The sequence below is a fragment of the Tympanuchus pallidicinctus genome, unplaced genomic scaffold (genome assembly GCF_026119805.1).
Source record: "Tympanuchus pallidicinctus isolate F22 unplaced genomic scaffold, pur_lepc_1.0 scaffold7, whole genome shotgun sequence".
Taxonomy (NCBI): domain Eukaryota; kingdom Metazoa; phylum Chordata; class Aves; order Galliformes; family Phasianidae; genus Tympanuchus; species Tympanuchus pallidicinctus.
The window spans coordinates 26,262,907-26,286,528 of record NW_026294791.1 but is presented as its reverse complement, the minus strand read 5'-3'; the positions used below and the strand labels follow the sequence as shown (position 1 = coordinate 26,286,528).

General features: G+C 43.2%; 1 protein-coding gene and 1 long non-coding RNA gene across 3 annotated transcripts in view; both read right to left on the bottom strand.

The window, feature by feature from the left end:
* LAMC1 (laminin subunit gamma 1) overlaps window positions 1–411 on the bottom strand; it is a 49,984-nt gene extending 49,573 nt beyond the window's left edge. Inside the window, exon 1 of the mRNA XM_052665662.1 lies at window positions 12–411. Within this exon, the coding sequence (XP_052521622.1) occupies window positions 12–411 (400 nt within the window). The remainder of the gene's footprint in view (window positions 1–11) is intronic.
* Window positions 412–1,711: 1,300 nt separating this feature from the next.
* Window positions 1,712–23,151, bottom strand: LOC128072431 (uncharacterized). 2 transcript variants are annotated; one of them, XR_008202245.1, is made up of 9 exons: window positions 20,252–23,151; window positions 19,682–19,877; window positions 16,636–18,922; window positions 13,148–13,274; window positions 11,862–12,992; window positions 9,010–11,407; window positions 8,238–8,293; window positions 6,759–6,963; window positions 1,712–6,634 (listed from the first exon to the last, which is right to left on the bottom strand). It is a non-coding gene; the product is annotated as an uncharacterized LOC128072431 (long non-coding RNA). The 2 variants fall into 2 exon arrangements; XR_008202246.1 differs by having other exon boundaries at window positions 6,759–9,544; window positions 12,912–12,992.
* Between the last annotated feature and the right edge of the window lie 471 nt (window positions 23,152–23,622).

The window sequence follows — 23,622 nt, the reverse complement described above, 5'->3', positions numbered from 1 at the left end:
ACGGCCCGTACCGAGGTGCAGGGTGAGGTTGACGGCGGCGGGGTGCTGTACGCCGGCCAGCATGCTCTGGCTCTGCCACCAGGTGCTGTCGGCCTGACTGTTGTAGTCGGTGAGGAAGGAGGCGCCGTGCCGCAGGTGGGGCTGAGAGGCGTCGCACAGGTGGCACGACTGGGTGACGCCGGTGACGCCGGTCTGCACGCAGTACTCCTCGGCCGGCGTGCCGCACGTGTTGGTGGCCACCACCGTGGCGTTGAAAGCGGCGTTGACGAACTCGGGCATGCAACGCTGCGGCCGCCCGCTCCGCTCCTCCAAGCACTCGTCCATCGCAGCGCCGCCGCCGCGGGGCAGCGCCAGCACGGTCAGCAGCGCCAGCGCCCGCGGCAGCGCCCGCCGCCCGCCAACGCCGCCCATGGCTCGGCCCGGGGCCGCTGCGGATCGCGGCCGTGCGGGGCTGCTGTGCCGCTGGGCCGGGCCGCGCCGCGGCGGGCGGGGCTGGCGGCGCGGGGCAGGCCGGGAGCGGCACCCCCCGCCCGGCCGGGTGGAATGCGCCGCGGGGCGGCCTTAAAGCGGCCGTGCCGGTGGGGCCCACCGCGGGCTGGGGTTGGGGGCGGGCAGGTCAGGGGTGGGGGTCGTGGGAAGCGGGCGGAGCGGAGTGAAAGCGGGCTGTGATCGCGCGGTTCTGTGGTCTTCTGTGGTGTTTGGTGTGGGCGTCCAACCCATGCTCCTGCCTGCAGTTTGCTACGCACCTCTGTAGCAAGTCACGTTTCACAGGATATTCCAAAATCACAGAATCACCAAGGTTGGAAAAGACATTCAAGATGTCCAGTCCAACCATCCACCCATCACCAATAGTTCTCACTAAACCACGTCCCTCCACACAACATCCAAACGTTCCTTGAACACCTCCAGGCTCGGTGACTCCACCACCTCCCCGGGCAGCCCATTCCACTGCATGACCACTCTTTCAGAAAAGCAGTATTTCCTAACATCCAGCCTAAATCTTCCCTGGCGCAGCTTGAAGCCATTCTCTATAGTTCTATCACTGTCACACAAGAGAAGAAGCCGACCCCCAGCTCACAACTCCCTTCAGGTAGTTACAGACAGCAGTGAGGTTTCCCCTGAGCCTCCTCCAGACTGAACATTCCTGGCTCCTTCAGCTGCTCCTCATCAGTCCTGTGCTCCAGACCCCTCACCAGCTTTGTCGCCCTTCTTTGAATCTGCTCCAGGGCCTCAATGTCTTTCTTGCAGCGAGGGGCCCAAAACTGGACACAGTACTTGAGGTGCAGCCTCACCAGAGCCGAGTACAGGGGGACAATCGCCTCCCTGTCCCTGCTGGCAACTTCCTGATGCAAGCCAGGATGCCACTGGCCTTCTTGGCCACCTGAGCACACTGCTGGCTCACATTCAGCCGAGCCAAGTTTCATTCATTAAGCTCGCACCTGTCTAAAATGCACAACCCGTGTTTTACTTTTAGTGCCCTACATGACTGGAACCCCTGAGCCCATCAAAGCATCCTCCCCACAGTCCCCTTTGCTTCGCAATCCCACTGACATTAACGCACCACGGCCCATCAGACGCTCTGCCCCCCAGACCGCAATGCGGGGCCACCACTGCACACCGGCTGATTTCCATCCCGTTTCACCTCATGGCAGCGAAGGCAGTGCTTAATTTCTGTGGGTGGGCATGGCTGAAACTGGAGAGAAAAGTGGTAGCAGAGCCAAAGCGCCTCACCTTTTATTTCTGTGGGGACGGCACAGACTGGTAATGCAACAAGTGGAACTTAAAACTAACGCCAAAAGGGCACAAGCAACACAATTCTATATTCCATTATGGTTTAAAGCCATCCTGCGTAGAGGAGTCCTGTGAATTGTTTTGGTAAATGGCTGTGGTTTCAGTCCAACCTTCGTCCAGCAGTTGTAAAAGCCAAGAATACATCAGAGAACTGTGAGGTTTCTGTCTATCAAAGAAAAGCAGTCACAGCAATCTTATGAAGAAAACCAAATAGAAAACCAATAGCTGTGAAAGCAGAAATGGCTTCAAAAAGCGCTTTCTTTACGTCTGACTTTCCAGTCACTCTTTTGCTGATCATCCCAATTAATCCTGTGCAGCAGCTACAGCAAGGTGAGTAAATACACCTCTGAGCATGCTTCTGGGAAGTAAAATCTGCTTCTTACGAGTCCCTGCGATTTTGTTATCTCTTTTCTGGAGCAGGCCTGGAATGCTTCCTCTCTTCTTAAGACAGTAATGTGGCAAAGAAATGTGCCAACATGAAAAAGCTGAAACGTGAATGGACTGTGCAGCTTCTCCTCTTCTAACACAGCCCATCCTTTTGCCTAATGGCTGTCTAGTGGAGGCACTGATCATAATCTCTGTTTCCCAGCACGTGGGATGTTTACCTTTTATTTTTACCCCATCTTTTTAACCTGTGCTGTAGCCTTGTGCTGTAATTAAGCAGCAACCTTTTGCAGCCTACGTTAGGCAGCGGAAGAGAGCCCAGGAGGATCCAAGATAGCCCTTACTATGCTCCTTTCCTCCTCTGAGACCTCCACTTGCCTGTCCTGCACCACAGTGAGCTGCCGCCTCTGTAAAGCCCACTGATAGCATGGCCTTGGGATAAGCGCATGCGTGGATGGGTGAACTCAGCCTTGAAACACACAGAGAACTTCTTGGAGATGAAGCGTTCCTCAAGCTCCTTCCCTTGTAGCTCACACAGTCTCAAAGCCTGCAAGGATGGAAGGGCATCAAAGGCACTGTTAACATATCTCTGTACGGTATTACATCTCTAATATGTAGCTGCATATTCACCAAGAACAACCTCAGGCTCAGTGTCTTTGCACTACTGGGTCCACTGATGTCAACTCTGCCACCAAGAAATTCCAGCACCGCATACTGCAAAGAGCAGAGACTTGCCCAGCTATGCAAATCCTTCACAGGCATGAGCTGGAGCTGCTTACCCTGACTGTAAAACGTTCCCTCTAGAATTATCTTCCAAGCCTGATAAAGCACTATCCCAGCACACAGCCTGAGTTCTGGGGCTGGTCCTGGGTATCTCACCATGAAGGATGTTCTGTGTGACCACAGAAAAGTTGTTTAACAAACATCCTTCCTGAGCTCCCAGCAAAATTCCCAAGATTTTTTGCAATACACAGCTGGATAAGTACTTTTGCCAGTGGCTCTAGGCTGACGTTTTCTTCCCAGTTGGTTCTTATCTGTTGTTTATAGTCACAACCTGTTTTTTTGTGCTTTTTTTTCATAGTGCTGTCTGCCAGTCTGGGTCTTCTCATGATCATTGTTTTATTAATAGTATAAAGTTATTTTGTTGTCCTTCCTTTGGTCACAGAAGATGGACGCTGACACCAACCCTAATTCAACTCATCTTTTAATAGCTTGCCATTGTAAGCTTCATGTTTTTTAAGCACAGTTCCAGTGCTCCTCCAAACCAAACATTGTGAAGCCTCATCCCAGAAATCCATGATTCCCAAACAGCCAAGGTCAGACCAATGGAGGGCACGGTCCACTGGGGAGGCTGATCTTTCAGATGACTGATTTTGGATGAGCAGAGCTTGTGTGTCTCCTGCTAAATAAATAGCTTGTCATGATTAGCAAGCTGCAGTTAGATTTGTGCATTTAATTTGTCATGCCAGAAGAGCCAAATCTGGGTGTCCCACTGGACAGTGGTAAGAGCAGCATGTAATTTTGGGATCTGGATAGTCACAGATCATCCCAATTGCTTGTTCTCCCTCTGAAGCTCCAAATGAATTGAAGCAGAGCTGAGTACACAGTGAATGGCAAGGAGCTGCAAGGAGTTTGACCCCACAGAGCTGCTTTTGGGGTTCTTACCTACATCTGTTCTTGCTGTCTATCAGCACGTATCATCTCTGCTCTCAGCGCTCCCCAGCTCACTGTGTTCTCCCCTGTGCTGCCAGACAAGGACCAGCTAAGAGGACAGAAGACACATTCCCTGCACTTAAAAAATGCTGCCGTAAAAGACTCAATAATTACACAAAGCAATTCGGGGAAAATCTGTGCAGCCCTCGTAGCCAAGGAGCAAAACAAAAATACTTGGAATGAGCACAATCTTCTGAACTTACAGCTATTAAACCCCACAAGGTCCCTGCAAAGCTACAAAGCATAAATGAACCACAAATGCAAGAGGTTTGTCACGCAGCCATCTCAAGGTAGATGTTTGCAGGAACACTAAAAGCTTTTTTTTTTTTTGACAACAAGATCATCCCTCTATCAAACATGGACAATCTTGGCGGGATAACACAGTACCATTACTGAGTAATATTGCTTTGTATTTCCTGTTTTCCCTTTCTCTCACTCTGGACTGCCAGGATTTACGACTCTCCCATATTTTGTACAATGACTAAACCTTCTATTGCTGCTAGATAAACAAAGTGATAAGTCTGCACAGCTTCTGAAGAGCACCCACAGTTCCTGCTGCAAAAAGCTGGGAGAAAAGCCGGCACTCTGGTTTCTCACCCTTCCTTTCCTCATCTGAGTCAAGAGAATATCCCCAAAGACCCAGGAGGGTCTGGTGGGAAAGAAGATACTGCATGTGGAGGCTGGAGCAGGGCTGTGTTTACTCTCCCAAATCTTCAGCTAAAGAGGGCAAGTCACGTTTCTTTGAAGTGCTAGGTCTTACATCTTGCAATCCTTAGAGGAAATGTGCACAACCATTCTCTGGTCTGCAAGAAGACTGGAATTTGCACTGGGTGGCCTTGTGACTCTTTTCCAATCTTGGTGATTCTATGACTCTAAGTCATAGTGATTTCTCAGGGACAAAAAATTTATTCTGAAAAAATAAAACCATAAAGCAGGGTGTTGGAACCTCATGAGAGAACCCCACAAGTTGTAAATGCATTTCGCTTGCTGGAAACCTCAACATTCTGCCCACGTTTTCATCTCTGCTACTCAGTTCAGCAGGAAATATCAGAAAGGGACAGCCAGTTGTTCAGAAAAAAGCAGTGATTGCTAAGAGATGGTTCATCCTGTACATCGTGTCCTCTTGGTAGGTCTCTAAATAGGAAATTTGTACTCCCTTCAGCTGTTATTCATGTCTTTCATTTTGGAGCTCAATAAAATTATTATGTCAGAGCATTTAATTCAATTAGAAGTACTTAAGTAGATCAACTACAATATTTATCTAATAATTCCTTTCAGGTGCGTTAATTACCCTCAGCTATTAGCAAGTCATTTTAAAATCACTGCAAGAAGTTAAAAATCAAGATTTATCGTGTTTAAATATTTTTAAAAAAAATTATAATTGTTTGTGGCAGGGAGAAGGCACAGAGCATAGGCTACAAGTTCGTGTGATGATAACGTCAGTCTCCCCTGCTTCTATCTTCTGGCAAAGTTTCATCCCAGATTCCTGTTGGTTAAAGACTGTTAAATTTCAATTAGCATTGAAACGACATTTTAGATTGAGATACCAGAACGTGCTTCTTAGAAGCTATTTTCTGTGTTGTTTTAAATCACAGAATACTCCTTAAAATAGCACCTCATTGTCACTGCCCAGTGCTTGTTTAACCAGAAATGTACTTTTTTGTTGGTCCCATTTTTGGCTTTGAGTTCTCTAAATACTTTTCACACTCCTTTTCAACCACGGCCTTGTGGCTACCAAGGCTTTGCCACCCGAACTGCTGAACTTCAAAGGTTAAGAAAACAAAACACTCCGGAACATAAACATCTTTATGTTGTGATACATACCTAACATACCGTTGTCATCAACGCTTCAGCGCAGCTCTCAGAGCTCAAAAATTGTGTCTGACATTTTATAGATGGTTTTCACTTCTGCATTTTCACATATTTTAAACCATTACGTGTCCCTGGGTGGTGCACATTATTAGGGAAGTGCACCTTACCGGATGTTGCTGCTTTATCAGTCACCACCAGACTTTGATTAACTCTGTATACTTTTTGATTAACTCTATATGCTCGTTTGTCTTTCTTCTTACAATGAAGCTGGTTGCACAGCGGTTGAATTGGATGGAATGATTTTAACTTAGTCAGAATCGTTAATGGCCTCAAGTTGTACCAGGGGAGATTTGGGTTGGACTTTAGGAAAAAATTCTTCTCCAAGAGGGTGGTCAGGTGCTGGAATGGGCTGCCCAGGGAGGTGTTGGAGTTGCTGTCCCTGGAAGTATTCAAGAAACGTTTAGAACTGTTGTACTGACAGACATGGTTTAGTGGGAAATACTGGAGGTAGACAGACAGTTGGACTGGATGCTCTCAGAGGTCTTTTCCAACCTTGGTGATTCTGTGATTCTATGATCCCTCCATGGGACTTCCAGTTCATTTAAGCAAATATAAATCTAATTCTGCACGCAGTACCTCAAAGTGCAGTAAGCCTCCAGTTAATGGCTGAGAGTTCTTTTTAGCTTGTGCTAATCTGAGAGAATCATTGAAGTTGCTTTGGTTTACTTTTCTTGCCCTGCCTGGATCTCAGACTGTCAGTCACAAAGGACCAAGCTGCAGAAGGTTTCCATCATAGAGGCTTGAAAGCTTCTTCTAGTATTCATCTCCAATACAGGAGCCCCCAGTTTTCACAAATTCCATCTTTCAGGACAAGGGGCAATAACAGCTATTCAGTCACTGGAAGCTGCATGGCCAAGCCTCAGCGTAACAACATCTGGATTTGCAAAGAAAAAAGAGTGAGGACCACAGCGCAGAGAGATAGCAGATAACTTTGTTAGTCCCCTGAAGTGAACAGACACTAACACAGCATTTTTCTCATACTGATCCCCAGTACTCACTGTCAGATTTCCTTCCAGGTCACTGTTGGGACAGCAGATGTTCTCCCATTGCGTTGTTCTCCACACATCATGCAGTTGGCGTTGCCAATTTATTCAGGTTCCAGCGTACAAGTAGCACTTAACTCAATGAAGAAATTGTTCAGCCTGACATAAAATGATGAATGACGATTCCACAAGTTTCTCTTGAGTTCTTGCTGCAGGGAAGCTAAAATGAGGGCAGATGAGGAGAAGACTTGGTGGCCCCAGGGACCTCGTTGGATGGACCCCTGAGCAGCCTGGTCTAGCACTTGATCCAGTGATTGGCAGCCCTGCCAATGTTTTTTAAAATACCAACAACCATACCCATATTTAAGTCTACAGTAACTCCTTTTCCTCTCATCTGTTTCGTACAGCCCCCATTCAGAGTTTAAGGTCAACTTTATAGAGAATGAACCTGGCAAGCTTTGACCTGAAAACTGGAGGCTCATGGAAGCTGGAAGCAACTCAGAATAAGGTATACAGCATGGGAAAGCTAGACAAGCTACTTGCATTGTTTAGACAGCTTTGATGTGTCACGGGCAATGAGCGAAGTCATCGTCTGGTAAAATGCAAATTCAGGCACTATCACTTGGGACAGCTTACGTACTCTTCTGTCACTTATTTGTAGATGTTGCTTACTATAGCTACCTGATGCAGCCACTATTTTTAACATATATTGCTCAGAGACTCAAAAATACTCTGCCTGGAAAGAATTGCAGGATATGAAGATGCTATTTTCACAAATACAATTTTTCTACTTTAACATCATATGGAATTGAATCGCAAGATCACGCAAGAACGTCTGTCTTTGTAGTTCTTTGAGTGTGTGTGTGACAATAGTAATGCAAATATTCACTTTGACATATGGCCTTTGTCTAAATTGGGCTCCTTGCAAACAACCTCAGATCTCAGCTCAGAGTCTCCACCTCTTTGCTGAACCATTCTCTTCTTATTTTGAAAATATTCCTAGAGAACTGCTTGGTAATACCTTGGAGGAATGGGGCTGTTGCATAGCTTTGCTGGAAGACAACCCTGGTGAAGGACTGGATGATGCTGGGTTGAATTCCAAGGCTTTGGAAGTTGTGAAGTATGCAACATCTTTTGCACCATTTTATCATTCACAGATGGAGCTGAGGAGCTGTACCCATGGCAGAACTATTGAGAAGCTTGCTTCGTTTTGGTAATCACACACAAAAAAAACTTCAATCTAAAGTGCAATGAAACTGAAAATGTATTTTGAGCAAATCCACATCTCATTGCTAGGAAGCTTCTCTGGCCTACGAGCTGATGTGACAACTACATTCTTTGGAACTTTTGTCAAGCAAATATAATCTGAAAGACTACAAGGTAGAACTATTTTTCTAAGTTTCAATAAGTTTTGAACTTTGTCATGAGTGAGGGAAGAAAGAGTAATCTCCAACTCTTCAGGCTTTGAAAGCATGACAATTCTTTCACACTTACCTGTCTGCTTCACTTCTTATGCCTCACTCTTCGAATACAGATTACAAGATGCCAGCCTGTAATTTGTAAGAATACTTTTCTCATAATGACTTGACTTTGCTTTTCTCACCTTATCTTACCTTCTCACCTTATCACAACTTACTTCACAAATTGCAAAGCCTCTTAACAGCAGAGTAGGTGATGCCACCAGGGCATGCAGAGCGATGAAGACCGTGCACGCAACTCTCAGCAAAGAGCAATCATTTGTGCAGTGAACTTCATTTCTAAGTTGTTATTGTTAATAGCATTAAAGTATCATATGTGTAAACAGCTTTCAGATCACTGAAATGTTGTTGTGTTATTGCCAAGAGTGAGCATGCAGGATCTGCTTCCAAGCAAACACAAATGCAATAACTTTCTGCTTTCAGCCCAACTCAAGATTGCCTCTTCCAGCTCTACTGGTATGTCTAGTGTTATTGAGACAGTTGTTGCAGGTCAAGGCACTCTTTATTCCAAAAGCTGTGAACAAAGTACTATGAAAACTTCTGTTCTGCTCCACTCTTCCACTGCTTGATGCTGACTTTTAGCAGTTATTCATATTTGCAAAGGAACATCTCTCTGCAAGATTTGTGCTAGTTTACATTAAAACAAGAGCAACTTATGTTGCTCCTTCCACGTCTCCCTGACATTTATGCTCTCCTATGGGTGCCAGCTTCTTTGTGATCTATTGGGCTGTAAGCACACCAACACAGAAGCTCCTATAGAAAGCACGGAAAGCCCTTTAGAAGCAAACCTCTGTGGCAACTGGCTCAGTGCCGTGCTGCTTCCCAGCACAGGGGTGTCACATGGAGGTGCTCACAGGACTGGCTGCCTCCCAAAGGCACTGCCTGACCAAGTTGGAAGTCCTGTAGTAGCTCTTTGACGGGCACTGTTCTCTCAGCTGTGGGAAGGATCTGTGCAGGATGCAGATAATGATTCTGACACTGCACTGCTGTCTGCTTTTGGCCTGTGCTTTTCTGGCCACAAAGCATAACCCACTGGCTGTTCCATCACACTTACCCATTCTCTACCAGCATGATAGAGCCATCCAGCTTCTGTTAGCACAGGCTGGCATGCTCAAGTGCACACCCATGCAAGAACACTGGCTGCTACAGATGATGTGCAGTGTTATTTTCCCTTTCTTCTCTTCCTGTTCCTTCATGGTAGACTATTGCTTTATGCAGTTATGATCTAAGTCACGCTCTGGTCCAAAACTATTGCAGAGCTTCTGGCTACTCATGCAAGCAGCCTGCCAGCACCACTCGCCAAACTAAATGTCTGCATCAGCCCTGGGGGAGGAGGATGAGCCATTTTATGGCAGCTGTAAAAGGTCATACAATAAACACCGGTGCTACCGCTCATCTGTTGTCTCAACTGACCCGAATGGTTTTGGGGGGGAGTTGGGGAAAGGGTGTGTGTGTGTGTGCGCGCGCATCAGTGAGCTGTCTGAAGCTGTCCTGGCTCCTTGAGATTCAGGTTACAAACTGGAGAACGAGGAAGGCAGAGTTGATTTATTTGGGATTGCTGTAGCTGTGGTGGTACTGGTTGTTCAAATGGGACTTGAAAAAGGCTTGAAAACCCATGTCTTGAAAAAAAAGCTTTTGCCTTTCATACACAAAATTCAAGCAGGGTGGGTTTTTTGTGTTTGTTGCTGATGAGGACAACACCATTATACCAGATTACAGTTACCTAATAAACTAATTTGCACCAGAGTCAGAGACCACCTGGAAGTCTCCTGCTTTGTCTTCTCCTTGTAAGAGAATCAGACTGGATTCACTGCTGCGATTGGTTTTCCAGTCACAAGTTTAGCAGCCCAACTCTTCTGCTTCCATTGGTGTTTTAACAGTGTTTTACAGGTTCCCACCTCCAGCAGCATTATGCCGCCACAGAGGTGCATGTGGGACAAACATTCCATGTCATCACTTTAGAATTAAGAATTAAAGCCAAATTATTCAATGAAAAAGAAAAAAATTAAAAATGTGTTTTTTTTTTTTTTTTTTTTTTTTATGAGAAATCTGGAGGTCATTTTCCAGGTTGCTTAGAAGCTGTTAACTACTTTGAAACTGCAGCTTTCATCATGTATCCACCAGCTAACATGCAGATGCCTTACACATAGCACAGTGTACAGTATGTACATTTCACGTGTGAAACTGGATTAAATCTAATGTCTGAAAGCACATGGGACATCTGACAACGTCAGGGGAAAAATCTTTTCTCCTCATGAAAATAAGCACATAAATCCCTTCATTACGACTTGATATGGCTAGAAATTTGTATTTTAACAGGGAGAGCAGAATTTTGTTGGGCAACGTGTCCCATTTGGTATATGGCATGGAAAAGTAAAAACACACGTTTGCTTCTTATCATAAAGTATTCCTGTATTAATAGATAACATACGTTTTAATTCTAACTTTTATATATGGCTGTCCTGAGATTTTGGAGGTCTGATCAGCACGTGGTAATGATGAGCTCTTTCTTCCAACCCAGTTCCTTAAGTTTGTTTCCAGAGAATTTTTCTACAGGACTAGAAGTCTCTTAACTCTGCCCTTCCACCCACTACAGATGCATGAGCAAAGCTCACACTTCGGACACTGCCAGATTCCTGAGTCACTCAAAGGCTATAAAAAAAAATAAATAAAATCAATACTGATAATTTTGTGGTGGAAAGTATGATGTGGTGGAAAGCGTCGGGAGATTTTCTAGCAGTTTTATGCTCAGTAGGTTGTGTTCATACAGTTCCCACACTATGGGCTTCGGAGGATCTTAAAACTTCAAATTCTTTCCTGCCCCAAATCCCAGCTGGTAAAGGAGGAGGATAACTATAAATTACAAGTAGAAGATGTCTTCAGGAACATCATCAGTCATAGGTGGATGGTTAGACTGGGTGATCTTGTAGGTCTTTTCCAACCTTAGTGATTCTATGATTTCTTAGTGCACTGAATGGAGGAGAGCTTCTACGTAAAAATACATACATGTGTAACTAAATACTGCTACAATAGACCCACCCTGTCATGTATCTGCAGTAACCTCAGAGGCTGTAGGTGAACTGCACATCCGCTGTTGGGGTAACAATGCCTTACAGCATCGTGGCCTCTTGATAGATGTGATGGAAAGGGAGAAGCTTGTTATCACATCTATATTTCCAGCATTATCTGTATAAATTTTATAAGAGCAGCTGCAGTAGAAAAGCATAGTTTATAAGTCAGAGCTTGTTTTCAAAGAGCCCAGAATCTTGGGATTGGGTTGAGCTGTTGAGTCAGAGCCCAGAATCTTAATGTCTAACTTCAGTTAAAATTTACATTGAGTAGTATTAGAATGTAGCAAGCAGTCAGTTTGAACAACCTAAGTCAAAAGGAATAATCAACTAAAATGGTATTGCTGTGGAGTTATCAGTACTAACAGTGTGCAAACAGGCAATCAGTCAAAGAGGAATTATGTTTTAAGATACTTCACAATAAAGAATATTAAAAAAAAATTGAGTTATTGTAACACAACAGAAAGCACAGCAGTGACAGCAGAGCAGCAAAGTCCTAGGCTGCATTAAGTGAGGATTTGCACAAATGCAACAACCAAAGGCACAGAAAAAAAAGGAAAGAAGCTGCTTACCTTCAGAAGGCCTCAGTTAGATAGCGATCTCCAGCAAGATACCCCTGTCTCCACTGCCAACCCTTAAATGAGGTCAGAAAAGGGGTGGATCCTGGCTCCATCCCTTCTGGTCACTCAGGTTCATTGCATACACCTGAGCTCCCTTGGGTTGGCCCTGCCTTCCCACCAGGTGCTCCATCACTGCTTCATGCCATGACTTAGCATTTCCATTATTGTTATCTTTTACTCTTCTGTTGAAGCCTCCTTAAACTCCTATGTACTACTGTGTATTCTTTTTACATAGGCAGTATTGGACTTTCAGCTTTTTGTTCTCCATCCCTAGCTGGGAATTTGGGGGCAACAACTACCCTCACAGCACTGGTTGGCATGGAGCTACGTGACCAAATATGTAGTTATTCTTTAAGCTCATGATGGCTGAGAATTTCCTTCTTGCAGTGTGTGTCTTTCAATTTCTGTCATTGGAAAGAGTGCTGACGCAGTTGGGACAACTCTTACTCTCCTTACCCCACTGCCAAAACAAAAAAAACCACAAAAGTTGTCTACACTGAGTAATCAATTCCTTTAGGAAAAGGAAAGAGGAATGATGGGTAATTACACAGCAGCCACTGACTATGGGTCAGGAGCTCAGTTGTTCTTGGGAAAAACTGCAATTCTTCATCTGTGTTCCAGCATAGCCTTTATGAATGTTTTTTTGTTGTCATTGTTTTTCAGAGTGGGAGGAAAACTTGGAATTCCTTTTCCAAAATGCAGTCCTGGAATCTGGAAAGAGTTAGTAGCCTTTGCAAACAGCTAAGGAAAACGATGGTGCAGGCAATTTTTAAATTGTGCTGAAATATGAAAATTTAATTTATTTTTTATTTTTCTTTTTTTTGTATGCTCAGATCTATGAAGTGGTGCTCATTTTTTTCCATATAGCTGAGAGATTTTCCTGTGGGTTCTCTACCTCAGCAACTTGGTAACTTGAGCGAGGCCACAAGATCATTTTCCTGGGAGAATACATGGCTATCATCTTACACCCCAGTTAATGGAGACCTTATGATTAGATCTTACCACTGCAGTCTGTTATAATTTATGTCCATCTTTATGAACTGCAGCTCTAACGCAGTCCTCACCAGTGATCCTTAGTCAAGGCTAGGAAAGAAAAAGTTTACTTGGATTAAAAGCTTTCAATGTGTGAAAATAAGCAGCAGAGTATAGTTCATCAGTTACTACCAAGGGAAAAATGCCGTGCAACTGGAATGCAGTACAACAGGAATTCAGTGAAAAATCAGTTTAACCAAACATACCTTAATTCAGCACAAAATCAGTCCATAATGGCCTCTACAGTAAGTGGGGCCTCTCCCCTCAAAGTCTCCTGTTGTGATTTTTCTTCTGTTTCTCAAAAGAGTGTCAACATCAGCACTGTACGTGGCACTGCCATAAGGGGAAAGGTTGAATCAGAAATTTGCAGCAACAAACTTTCAAATCACGCTTCAGTAAATTGCACCTCACCAATACAAAGCCTGTGAGCGTGGATCTAAATGCATGCATTCACTTGCACATATACCCTTGTTCAGGTTACATGTTGTATGGTCTCGTATCTGGCAAAAGGTGGTTCTGAGTTTATCTTTTACTTTACCTTTTTTGACTTTTTTTCTTTAAAAAGGAAGAGTTTGAACAAGGCGATCTCAGAGTTAGCGTGTGCCAGCGCTGCCTGCCTTTTTGTTGCACATAACCAATACTGTCAATGGCCTTTGAATGCAGGAAGTACTTCCAGGTAGCCATTTTTCAACACTTTTTCAACAGTCAGCAACATTAGCCATGCATTATCACCAGTGATGAACAACAGCCTGCATGCCATGCTTGTAACAATCTACACCAGCAGAGGTGACCCACTGTCACCTGTCACTGTCGCCACTGTTGAAATGCACCACACACCCCTCACTGTGCTCACATCCACTCTTTGGTCTCCATAAACATTCACCAACTATCAACAAATGCCTTTTTTTTTTTTTTTTTGCATGGAGGAATTCAATGGTACATCTTTCCTTCATCTGCACCTCCACGTCAGATGCCACTGTGTCAGGCTGCCCCTCTGCTGCCGTCTGTTACACAGTAACAACACATACTGGGATACTGGCAGAAGGTTCAATCTCTATTGCCATACCACCACCATCTGCTTCTGATGTCATGGGTCAAAGTAGTACCACAGGATGCATTACTTTCAAAGCAGCCCTCATAAAAGATAAAACAAAGTTAACCAGAATGCTCATCAGAGATTTCTGATGAAATCTTACTCTTCTTGTCTTCAATCTCGATTACAGTTGTTCACAAGTGGATGCACTGCCAAAAAGTGGTGACACAAACAAAGTGTGGCTGTGAAGAGAGGGATGTTTCTCTCCTACAAAAGCTTGGTAAAAAGACACGATCACATTCTGCATTGCAACTCTATACATTCCACTTTAAGATTCACAGATCATGTATTTATGCCAACTGAAAATGGAGCTGCAAATAAATAAAAAAATTCATGATTTTTTTTTGCAATCTTGAAACCTGATCTTAAATTCCTTCATCACAATAGAAAGCATGGCTGCATATCTTTTGCTGTTCACAGGACTGTGTTCAGCCAGAGTATAAAAAAAAAACAAATGTATTTGCCATCACTTGAGTTAGCTCTGCACAGCTGTTCTGTGCTCACCTTGCATTCATCTCCTGCCTCTTGTTTAAATGCTGACTTCTTCTGAAGATCAGTAACAGCTAGGGAGAAAATTTGAAAGCTTTAACAGATATTAGATCATTTTTAAGACCTGTTAACTTGATACTGAAATTACTAAGTTTATTTCTCTTTAAGAACATTGTGCATCTGCTTCAGGTTTCCAGACTTGTGATAACGCCAACTGGAATAAGACAAAGTTTGATGGACAAACCAAGAGAAGCAAGTTTTGTCTGGATACAATAAATATAGCTGTGAAAAGAGAAAGTGGCTAATGCTACAATACATCTCTCAATGTCCATCTCTTCTGGTTTCTTGGAAGGCTGTTCCAGTCCCCAGGCTGGGCATCAGCAGTAGTGATAGCCATGAGCAACCATTCTTCAGCCTACACACTTGTCTACATCAACAGACAGGGCTGGGGAGTTTAGCACACCACACAGTGCAGAAGATCTACGTTCCAAATTAATTTAAGACTTATGTTCAGAGATGAACACTAAAACACGACATCAAAGACGTTTGCAATTCACAGCAACACATCTAAGCTCCATGTGTTATTTGGCTTTTAACAGTTTTGATTAAAGGAAAACAGTGCTTCAACTTCACATAGTTTTTAAGAACTCTTAATAAGAAATACAAAAAATGCTGGACTTGCTTTAGATGTTTCTCAAACACTGAAATACCCCCCACATCCCTGTAAATCCAGCGAATTACTGGTTCTGAATAAGCACTCCAGTTGGAATGCACAGGCTACAGATCCAAAGAATCCTAATGAAAAAAAAATCTTTTTCACGTGTTTTTGGAATAATGAAGTGTGACTATTTCAGAATGAGAATGTAAATGAACACTGCCTCAGATAAAGGGCACGCTTCACAATTCCGAGTTCACTTGAGGTTTGCTGGGTGCAAGCAGCATCACACCAGTCTTGAAAAAGGTATCCCGTGTTCCCACACCATCTGAATCAGCAAAAGAGCTTGTCAGCTGCTGCGCTGTGAAGTGCAACGCAGCGTGCACCAGGACAGTGGGTGGCTGCAAAGCAACGAAGTACTGCCTGGCATAGACAGAAAACCAGTGCAGCAGGGCCTATTTGCACAGCTTATTAGACAACAAAGAAAAATCCCCACTGAGTCCAAGCTCTGTAATTTGAAATTTGTTTGGCAGAGAATGGTTTTAGACGAGATTCCTTCAGAATGTCTTATACTTCCTACAACCAAAGCTAACAATAGATGGCTTCAAAATCTAAATACAATTTAGGTACAGGCCATAAAGCTTGAAAACCAAATTCTTTATTAAGAAAAAAAAAAAAAAAAAGAAATCACACAACTTGCAGTAAATCCCCTAAAGCACAATATTTTACAGAGCTGCATTTGTGCTGGGTAACTGAAATGGCAGACTGGTAACAGCAAGAAAGCAATTCAGGAAAGAAACAAGTTCTTTTGTCAAAATGGAAAGACTTAGAATCATATAATCTTAGAATGGTTTGGGTTGGAAGAGACCTTCTAGTTCCAACCCCCTGCTATAGGCAGGGACACCTCCCACCAGAACAGGCTGCTCACAGCCCCATCCAGCCTGGCTTTGAATGTCTCCAGGGAGGAGCAAGCTGTCCTTCATTTCATTCCTAAACTAGCAACAGCTCACAGGTGTGTTCATTTTCCTTTGCCTCATAGGATGTGTAAACAAGGGGCAATAGAGGGGTGCCAGCACAGCCAAGAGTTTTGTTTTATTTCCAGAGACATTGATGAAGAGGTTTGCCCAAAATAAATCTAGATTATCTTTTCTTTTATAGTCATTGTGTTTTGGAACGGGCGATGACAGCTTTTATTACTGAGAGCCATTCATACTTCCTGTGGAAACAGGCAGTGATTTGTCTACAGCAGACTCTGAATACAACAGTTTCACATATGCTCAGACAAAAGCCTGAAGCTCCTTTTCCGCATTGGAAAAAACCTCTCCCGCTGATTTTAGCTCTGGGCTTCTGCAGCCTCTGTGAGCTGGGAGCTGACAGCTCAAAGCTGCTGTCTGGGGGATTGGTGTCCCTGGGGGCAGAGGTGCTGAGTGCCCCCCACCCCAGAGCGTCAAGCTCACCTTCCATTAGTAGCCATGAGGTTGATGCCCGCTGCTGGCGGCCTGGGGATCTGATAGATCACGTGCCACATTTGCTCATCTGCTGGGTCCAGCTGCCAAATGATCTCCAGGTTTTTAGCTGCTTCCACAGTGAACATCTCCGTCACAGCACACACAGGCAGCCAATGCGGGGCACTCTCAGTTTGATCCTAGAGCAGAAAGAATGACATCAGATGTATCGCAGCTTCCAGGAGATAACCTGTTATGGAAGACACTCCAGCGATTGGTCTTCCATCGTGTGCAGAACATACTGATCCAGTACTCTACATTCTCATCTTTTAGATTTGTTACGAAAGGGACGTGAAATTCAGGAGGCAAATTTGCCAGCTCCCTACAACATGATATTGTTAAAACATCAGCTATCCTCCTGCTTAGATTTGCAGATTTAGCATACTTAGGTAACACTAACACTTAATCCTTCGTGTCAAAACAGCAAGATACAAAACGGTGTAAACGAAAAGCATGCAGCACCTCAGCATTTCAGAAACTACAGGCTGCCCTCAGCATAGCAGTGAACTGAACTCCAGCAACTCTTCACCTTCATTTTGGGAAATTAAAAATAATTAGGAAATAAAAAATATTTTTAAAAGAGACATTCAGATGTCTTTCATAAGATGTATGCTATGTAGGAAAGCAAAAACTAAACGAGAAAGCACACACCAAAATCTAGATATGATGTGCATGCAAACAAATTGAAACACCAGGCAGCTGTTTACAGGGATTCAGCACTGATTAGTGCAAACAGAAAAAGCTGCTCAAAGCTACTCGCTGTTAAAAGGTATAAACAGTTATGAAAGGTGAAAGCAGCTGACATTTTGCAACAGCCATCTCATCTTTTGTCAGTCTAAAAAGGACCGAGACAGTGCTGAGTTATCTTCCCGCCTCTGGCATTGCTGGGGCAGTGATGATAAGAGGGTCTCACATGTGCACATCTGAATGCTGCCACATGTCCATGCAAAGATGCCCACTTTGCCATTTTGTAGAAACAAGGCCTTAAGTTTGGACTTGAAATGAGCACTCTGACAATAACAAGCCATCCAACTGAGCCACAGACAGCAGCGCTGGCTGCGTGGGCTGCTGCCATTCATTTTAAAGAGGACATGAAGAGTAGTATTTAGGGTTTGCAGCCTCCCTCCTCCTTTCACACATCAGCGTGGGGGGCACAATCTATTACTTTTGTCTTCAGGAAAGAGATTTGATCCTATGCTAGAAGCTGCATGCTCAGAAGAGAGAAGCTTCCAGAATGGAAATCACAGCAGAATGGCCATAACAAACAGCAATGAACTTGCAGATCAGAGACTGCCAAATATAGCAGAAAACAAGACATTCAAGCCTCAAAGAGGAGCTCTCTGTATGCAGTGGGTAGTAAGAGAGCTGCGAATAAATCATTCCTTCACCCCAGTCTTACCTAGTCACTCTTAAGCCAACAGCTTAATTGCTTTTAGATTCCATGTGTACTTGGATTTAACAAAGCATAGTATTTTGAGTTCAAAAGTCTTGTGGCCTATTTAGAAGGCTCACTTTACACAGACGACAGAAGCAAACTGAAGTTCTGGCTAAGCTGGGGCAGAAGTGAAGCCTCACCACAGTTCTGAATTATACCTGTGGAAATCCCAAGCATCAAACCAAGATTGTCCAACCATGAAGAAAGGTGGCCGACACTTCCTGTCCTGTCTGCTGACAGGTGATGTGTGGCTGAGCACGTAATGCCCCTCAGCAGTACGAATTTTCCTTTTCTCCTTGTGATAGCAGACATTGGGGTAGACCTCAAAAGCAAGCAAGGATATTACAACATCCAGATGATTATCTGGTCCAGTGCTGTTAAATGGTTGAGTCATCAAACATTCTGTTGACAGAGAGCAGAAGACTGGCTAGCATCCACAGGTCATGCAGGACAGCACAGCAGTTGTTTAGGATCCCGGATCAATGCGTTTTCTGATTCAATCAGCTGGCAGATGGGCATCTACTCTTAAATAACCTCTGCACTCAGAGCATTTCAGCTCTACAACCAGTTTCCAATTAATTCATGGGTAGCAAAAAGCTGAAAAATACTACTACAAAGAAGTATTTTTCTCTCCCAAGCTCTTCAAAAACAAGAAGCGAGAGGTTTGCCCAGAATGTGCTGTACCACAGTGTGTTTCCTGTCATTTGTTTTGGAGACAGATCGTTTGGGGGAGGTCAGAATGTTTTCATTACTTCGTTTGTTATGAACTTCCCCAGATTCTCTGGTGGCTTGGTTTCATGTCATCTTGCCCAAAGGAAAAAAAAAAGGTTAAGGATAAATGCAATAATGATTCTAGCAGTGTAAAGAGAGAAATAATATTAAAGGAATGGTTGGTTTGTTTGTTTGTTTTGTTTTGTTTTTTAAGAGAGACAAGCATCTGCTGAATTCAGCCAGCCATGTCAGTTAAATAAGCAGGCTCCTTGGGCTGCAGGGAGCTGCAGCAAATTCAGAACCTGGTCATCTTTAAGAAACAGTTTTAAAATGGCACTTTTAGAAAACTGAGTAATTGAATAAAACATTACTGCACATCTCTGCTGTGGCACAAATGTAAAAAATCATAAGACACACAGCACAGTGTTTACAACACACAGATTCCCTAAGGCTAATACCAAGGAGCCAGGAAACACAGCACTTAGAGAGGACATTTTGCGGATGCAGCAAGTGAAGAACAGTAAATCAGGGAGGTTACTCTCTAAGGACAATCAATCAACATATTTTCAATCCTTCTGGCCTAGCCTCAGCCTCCAAAACCTCCCTGTATTGCATCTCAGCCATCACAGCTTGTCTGTTTTTGTCTGGTAGACAATAATGAGAATGAGGCAGGACTGTAATTTCACCTGAACATAGCTGTAAAAGTAGAAGCTCTTTAAGGCACACTTCGTTGCCTGTGTGTTCATCTCAGATTATCCTGTTTATTTCTCATCCCTGAATGAAAATTACCCTCATTAAATCACTATGTCCAAATAGAATCTCACTTTCTGGGAAGACAGATTGAATACACACCCTTCAGCTGCACCTTTTCTACCTAAACCGTTCTTAAGCCATGCTAAATTCTTTGTGTTCACAAGTGTGGTGTTTCTCTGCTTTTTCACTTGCTGCATACTTTGTCTATCTTCTTCCAACCATCTCTAGGTCTTTCCACCATCTTCTTTGGGTGAAAATGACCCCACAGCCATCACAGTTAAAAGCAATAGGTCTTCTGTCAAAATAAAATGCGTGAATTCATTGTTTGACCTGTCTAGGTCCCAAAATTCCTATCCCTCTATCTCTACAGGCCTCAAAATTCCTATCCCTCTATCTCTACCTTACCATTGCACTTAGTATTTGTAGTCCCACTCTTGCTTCATAAATATTCAGCTTCTACTGGTCTGTTTCAGTCACTCCACTCACCCTTTCAGTTCACAACTACTTTATTCCCTATACAAAAAGTTATTTATTTTCTGATCTCATCAATATTCAGTCTTTTATTCCCAGTTGTAGCATTTATTGCTCATCTGGATGTACTGCTTTTTCTTTTGTATATTGCACTTCTAGAGGCTCAAGAGCTCACAGGAACAAAGCCATTAAACTTACTAAAATTACATCCTGTTGTCATCATCTTGCCAAGTGGTTCAATGGGAAGGCTGGTAGGATTCTTCCAAGAGATGTCAGCTCACTGCTGGAATTCAGGGCATGAAGCTCTACAAGATCTCTTACCATCAAAGACAATTATCCAAGCAATCTTTACATAAGAAATTCAAAATTTTAATGACTGAATTAATATAGAACCTCATCTATGTTTAAGTGTAGTGTTGGCAATAATGCTTATCTGATTTTCTGAGGTCAGCTAAGAATACAGATGTATTTATACTCATGGATGTTTTATTACCTCTTCCATTAGCTAATCACTATTTGATTCACTTTCATACTTTTCCTTTTCTTTTTAGTTTGCTTCTGTACAAACCTTTCTTACACTATTAATTGCAGGTGTTTTAAGTCTCTAAATTTGATCAAATTCATCTAACCCAATTTCTGCCTCACAAAACCAAAGCAGCCCCATGACAGTCATCTGTAGCTAACAGTACAATTGGTAAAAGACAAAACCCTCTGTTCATCAGAAAGAGAACAACATAAAGTCTTCCTTCCGTGAGGTTATACACAGCATTTGTCTTCCTTTCTCTCCCTCCATAATCCAAACATTTTCACTCGAGTTCAACCTTTAAGCTATGAAACCACCGGCAGCAGTGGCTGTTTCCTTTGCAGATGGAAGAACCCCCTGGATTTCCTTAACTTTCTAAGTTATGGAGATTGCAGATTTGGTCCATCTCCATGTGGAGATTTGATCACCATCATCACACTCCACTTCACAATTCTGTGCTCCCTTCTGTTCTCTTTCCCTCTCTCAAGTCTGCATGCCAAAGAAAACCTATTCAAAAGTGATCTTCAGAAACTCGTAAGAAACAAATGAAAATTGCTAACATACCGTTTGCATGCTCTACAGACTGAGCCGTCATATACTTTGGGAAACTTCAGTGTAATTAGACAACTTACATCTATTGTGTCAGCAATGAAATGGGAAACCAAATAGATAATGGACTCCTTAGCCATTATCAAATGCATTTTTTAGTATCTGTTGGTCTAAAAATTCTAAAGAAAAGCATTTCTTGTAAGAAAAGTAAGAGAACTAACGTTTTAAGTCACAGTCATTAAGGGGAAGATTAAGGAGGGAAGACTGAGGTTGGATGTCACTACTCTATGAGAGTGGTGAGGTGCTGGAACAGCTGCCCAGAGAGGCTGTGGATGCCCCGTCCATCCCTGGAGGTGTTCAAGGCCAGGTTGGATGGGGCCCGGGGCAGCCTGGGCTGGTATGAAATGTGGAGGTTGGTGGCCCTGCGTGTTGGAGGGAGGTTGGTGCTTTATGATCCTGGAGGTCCTTTCCAATCCAAGCCATTCTATGATTCCATGATTAAACTTGAACATCCTAGAGATTTTTATTTTTAATTCTGGTCTTTTTTCTATACAGAAGCACTGTAGTCTCTTTACATATTTTTTCCCCATAAAAGCCATCAAACAAATACTTCAAATTACTTTAAATTGTTACGAAATGCTTATTCAGTGACATTTACAAAGAATGCTCAGGTCTGTGATCATTGCTTTAAATCCAAAGCATAAATGTCATGCTCCTCTCTGTTTCATCTTATTCATTTTCCATATGGAGAAACTGGACATACTGCCTAACTCCCACCTCCATTTCTTCTGTTTTAGGAGGATACTGACACTCACACATTCAGAAACTGGAGATTTAATTATTCAACAAAACATTGAAATCTCAGGTTAACAAACTGTGGAAAGCAGTAATTATATAGAAGCCTCTTTTTAGTGGCTTTATAGTAGGTCTGTAAATGCCTTAGGCATTGGACTGTGTCTGTGTAATACACAACAGTGCCACAGCTGGAAAACAGGAAGCTGGAAGCTAGCAAAAGTCATTGGTAACAAAACAAGCCTTAAGTTCGAAGGCTCAAATTTCTTAAAGGAAAGATGCTCCACCTGGGAATTCAAATATTTCTTCAGCTGCAAGAAGACATTGCCACCCACACAATGCCTCCAAAAAACACCCTGCTCTTTTGGTCAGCATGCTACTACAGAAACAAGCTTACAAGAAAGAAGTTAAAGCAGTTTGTAAGTGATCACTATACATGGGAAATCACTCAGTCTCACCTTCATTAACACACAGCCTTGTGAGCAAACAGTGGTACCACTTAGTGAGCGTTCAGTTTCCATCCCAGCACCCAAAGGTGGTGGTTCTATTGTTTAGTCAAAAAGCGACGAGTTTCCTGAGGGTATTTCACAAAAGGATGTTCAAAACAGCTCAGATATCATATGAGTTTAAGTCAGGAGTGAGAAGAGAACCAAAAAGCCCACATTTTTTGAACATGCTCTCTGATGACCAACATGGATCATTCCATCAGCATCAACTGTTGCCTCTCAAAGCAAATATTGCTTCCTAGCCACTCCATCATCTCTCACTACATTCTTCTAGCCTTCCATTCTTCTCAGTTCTCATCTCAGGGACCTGTTAGAGAGTTCTGAAGTCTTTATCTCTCTTTGGCATGGTATTGTCAATGGACACTTAGCTTGCTGGTTGAAATAGGAACTTATAGGAATGATCACATTGAGTAGCAGACAGCTGGAAAAGCTTCCAGGACACCTCAAACGGATTTGACATTGAGATGGTATCAGATTTAGTTGATATTTCTCTGCACAAATCCACAAAACACACAGTCTCCTTCCCAGAACCATGAATTTAGCATATTTTGTTTCTGTATTTTCTACAGGAAGATAATCTTAAAATCATGAAGTAGCCTACTGTCAAACATTCTGACTTACAATTACTACACTGTACTAGAATGAGATCTACTAGACTAAATCTGAAATAATCATAGAATGTGAGGAAAGTTTTGGAGCAACTGATGCTTTTAGAAGTTGAGTGCCCAAACACATGCATGAAGTTGAGCACCCAAACACAGCTATGCTCTGTCTGTTCCCTGAGAAAGGGGCTTGCTAAGTTTCATGAGGGGGAGCAGAGAGTAACAGCTCTGTAGACTTCTGCAGCTGGCAAAAAGATTTCCACAGCTCTACTGACTGAGAAACAGTTTGGCCAGTAGAGGAATCAGAAGCCTCAGCAGCAGGGAAGGTGCTAGAGCAGCAGTTCAGCAGTGTTCCTGACCACAGAATGGGGGTGGAGGGAAAAGAACATCTGTCTTGCTTGGATTTTACCACCTTCATGACAAAATTGCGTGTTATGTGAAAAATCCAGCTGCTTGCAACATCTGAAGGAATGTTTGAGAGCCTTACTCTCATTCCAAAGCTCTTTTCTGCCTCAGTTCTCAAGCAGCATTACATTTTCTCCTGAGAGATTCTTCAGGTTCACAGGAAAGTTCTTAGTAATAAGATCATGAACTCTC